The 3,573-nt window shown below is 39.2% G+C and overlaps 1 protein-coding gene across 1 annotated transcript in view; it reads right to left on the bottom strand.

Moving 5' to 3' along the window:
- Positions 1-3,573, bottom strand: part of LOC107712760 (collagen alpha-1(XVI) chain-like) — a 61,236-nt gene that overhangs the window by 5,436 nt on the left and 52,227 nt on the right. The window contains exons 57-64 of the mRNA XM_016518098.1: positions 3,411-3,455; positions 3,154-3,198; positions 2,649-2,702; positions 2,043-2,096; positions 1,520-1,570; positions 1,345-1,434; positions 1,159-1,194; positions 312-356 (exon numbers count right to left, since the gene is read on the bottom strand). Of these exons, the coding sequence (XP_016373584.1) occupies positions 312-356; positions 1,159-1,194; positions 1,345-1,434; positions 1,520-1,570; positions 2,043-2,096; positions 2,649-2,702; positions 3,154-3,198; positions 3,411-3,455 (420 nt within the window). The remainder of the gene's footprint in view (positions 1-311; positions 357-1,158; positions 1,195-1,344; positions 1,435-1,519; positions 1,571-2,042; positions 2,097-2,648; positions 2,703-3,153; positions 3,199-3,410; positions 3,456-3,573) is intronic.

Below are 3,573 nucleotides of genomic sequence, written 5' to 3'. Positions count from 1 at the left end.
ATCCAGCGCTCCCTGAATGCAGTCTCTGGCTTATTGCCAGTCAAGCGCAAGCACGCTGCAGGGACGTGTCTATAACGACTTTGATCTGATCATAAAGTCTTTCCGAGTCACAGGGCTCAAGTACAAGTCAAGTCTCGAGTCATTGCTGTCAAAGTCTAAGTCGAGTCTCAAGTCTTCTTTAATTATGTCGAGTCGAGTCGCAAGTCATCAAATTTGGGACTCGAGTCCGAGTCAAGTCTCGAGTCAAGTGACTCGAGTCCACATCCCTGGCAAAGACATTATAACAGATATGTGAAAACAATGCATCTTACCTTTGGTCCCGATGGACCAGGTTCTCCTGGCAGGCCTGGGGCTCCCTGCGGTTACAAATAATTATAGGAGTGAAACTGGGACAGATAGTACAAGTTTTGCAGTAATAATGTGCACAAAAACATTCCTATATCAATCAGAATTTAGTCGTATTTTGATTATGAATGTGAAAATATAATTAAAATAAGCCAAAATTCCAGTCTCTAGAATTCCGATTTACCCATAAATAAGATTTACCTGAACTGTGTGTCATTCAAACACATAATTAAAAATCCACTGTAACTGATTATTTATTTATATCTGTGAATGTGAATAGACTGTAGGGGAAGTCGTGGCCTAATGGTTAGAGAGTCGGACTCATAACCCAAAGGTTGCGAGTTCGAGTCTCAGGTCCGGCAGGAATTGTAGGTGGGGGTGTGTACAGCGCTGTCTTCCACCTTCAATACCACGACCACGACTTGAGCGACTTGAACCCCCAACTGCTCCCCGGGCGCCGCAGCATAAATGGCTGCCCACTGCTCCGGGTGTGTGTTCACGGTGTGTGTGTGTTCACTGCTGTGTGTGTGCACTTAGGATGGGATAAATGCAGAGCACTAATTCCTAGTATGGGTCACCATACTTGGCCACATGTCACGTCACATCACGAATGTTTAAATAAAAGTAATTCTGGTTACAAGGCACAGGAAGTGTTAAAATGTCCATCAATCAAATAAAAACCTTTTCAGCTTAAGGTGGAGACTGATTCTGTGGAATTACGGCTTAATCCAACAATTATGTGTAATTGTTATCACAAAGTTGCATATTGTGCATACAATTTGTATAGTGAAGCAAATCAAAGGAGATACTTACGTCTTTACCCACCGCTCCATCACTCCCTGGTTCACCCTACAGAAAAAAAATAACACACACACACACATACATATATATATATATATATATATATATAAATCTGCGACAAAAATGTTTAAAAGAATAATAATGCTATAAAAACTTAAGGTAAATATTATGGTAAACCAACTAAGTTTAGGTACTGACCATCAGCCCTGGATGTCCTGGGAGCCCTGGTGGGCCAGGTAATCCAAGCTGCCCTCTCTCTCCTGCCTCACCTTTGTCTCCCTTAATGCCCTGGTAAAGAACAAAAAGACACAGTAAAGCATTCAAACAATTAAAAACATCACTGATATATCTGTTTTAGAAGACTTTTGCTCACCACTCCAGGTGGCCCAACTGGTCCCGCCGGCCCTGAAAATCCGGCAGCACCCTAGAAATTTCCAGTGGAACTGTTAATTTATCACATTCTCGATGGGTTTATCTGTACACTACCATTCCAAAATTTGAGGTCAGTAAAATTTCTTGTTTTAAAGGGGTCATATGATGCTTTTTTAAAGATCATTATTTGGTGTATTTGGTGTAACAGAATATGTTGACATGCTTTAATGTTCAAAAAACACATTATTTTTCAAATACTGTACATTATTGTAGGTCCTATAAGCCCCGCCTCATAACTGGAGTCACTTAATCATTCAGATTTATGCTACAAGCTCTTTGTAGAATTGTACAGTAAGAAAATTATTTCCCTTAACCAGGAAATTAACGTTCTTAGAATTGACAGACAGTTGACCCTGAGAGGTCAAGTAAATATCTACAGCGGATCTAAATATTTGTAATTAATTATAACTAGTTATGATTAATTATTCATATTTCCCCATGAGCTGATTCGCTACAATACTTACAACATGTCCTGGAGCTCCAGGTGGTCCTTGTGGTCCAGGAGGACCGGGATCACCCTGGAATGTAAGTATAAACGTTTTTACTTATCAAGATGTGTGTGTCAGATTGCAATCTATAGCACAATGCAAGTATGAGTTCTCAACATTGCCGCAAGGGACATCATGTAATATTATAGTATGGACATAAGTTTTAACTGTCTTCTAACTAATGGAGCAACTGTTCAAAGAGAATAGTCCTGAATATATTAGATATTATAACCATAAGTATGTCTCTTCATCTCCTGTCTGTTTGAATAGAACAGTGAAATGGATTGACAGTAAAGAAGAGTCAACTCTACCTCTTCCTTGAGTATTGAGGTTTGTAACTGCCACAGTAACATGACAACACACACTGGGTATATGTACAATGGGATCACGCTGTTGCAATACATTAGCCAAGCATTTGCATCTGTGATTGCTTACTTGCATGAGGTATGTTGCTGGTCTAAGGGTGCTAAGGGTTATTTTCAGAGCATTCTTTCATTATCTGAAATCTATAGAGCATTTGAAGGGGAATCTATAGCCCATTTAAAGATGCAGTGGCAATATATCTAATAGAAGACAGCTTACCTCTAGACCAGGCCTTCCCGCTGCTCCAGCAGGTCCCTGAGGTCCTCTATCTCCCTACAGATAACAATAAAGAAGAGAGAGGGATGATGTAGAGTAAAAGAAAAAAGAGATATGTAAAAAGACAGACTAGCGTAGAAGTAAAAGCTGTTGTGTGTAATTTCTGCACCATTATGTGCCAAATGGATTTGCAAATATAATGATTGTTTCCAAAAAGTTTTCCCATTGTTTGGGTTAGCAAATTGTCTCGTTCCAAACCTATGCCATAGACTGAGCTCAAACTTGGAATGTAGGGTCATTCAGACACACAGAACAATGTGAAAATGCAATATTTACACTTCTGCAGTTGTCTTTGCTCATTAAGAGAACGTATTTGAACATCAAAAACATTACAGGCGTCAGCTTTAAAGACAGGGTCAATGGGAAGTCATTTTTTATTCATTTATGCACTACACATTTCAAATAGAAATAATGACAAGGCTATGAAACTCAAAGAAAAGGCTCGTACTTTCATTCCTGGGAGACCTGTGTGTCCTTTGATGCCCTTGAAACCCTGGAATGAGAAACAGTTATACAAGTAAGCCTTTTCCAATCAGAGAGAAGTCAAGTCAAGCTCCTCCTTGGAGATGCCTAATTAAAGTTGACTTTCTTCTTTGTTTCAGTCTTTGTTCCAAATGTTGATTTTGCTATTCATGCGTCACTGATAAAATCTACAAAGAACTTGGAATGTGAAAACTAAGAAAGAAAATATGGTACGGTTAATACCGGCATTCCCCTGGGTCCAGTAGCGCCAGGCGGTCCTGGTTCACCCTGTGCAATTGTGAGAATAAAACACGGTTAGAAATAATAAAAACAGAAAATAGAAATAGAAATAGAAATATATATATATATATATATACAGTGGGTACGGAAAGTATTCAGACCCCCT

This window comes from Sinocyclocheilus rhinocerous, unplaced genomic scaffold (assembly GCF_001515625.1).
Source record: "Sinocyclocheilus rhinocerous isolate Xijiao unplaced genomic scaffold, SAMN03320098_v1.1 scaffold1590, whole genome shotgun sequence".
NCBI lineage: Eukaryota > Metazoa > Chordata > Actinopteri > Cypriniformes > Cyprinidae > Sinocyclocheilus > Sinocyclocheilus rhinocerous.
Note: the sequence above shows the minus strand (reverse complement) of the source record. Positions and strands in the feature narration are given on the sequence as shown.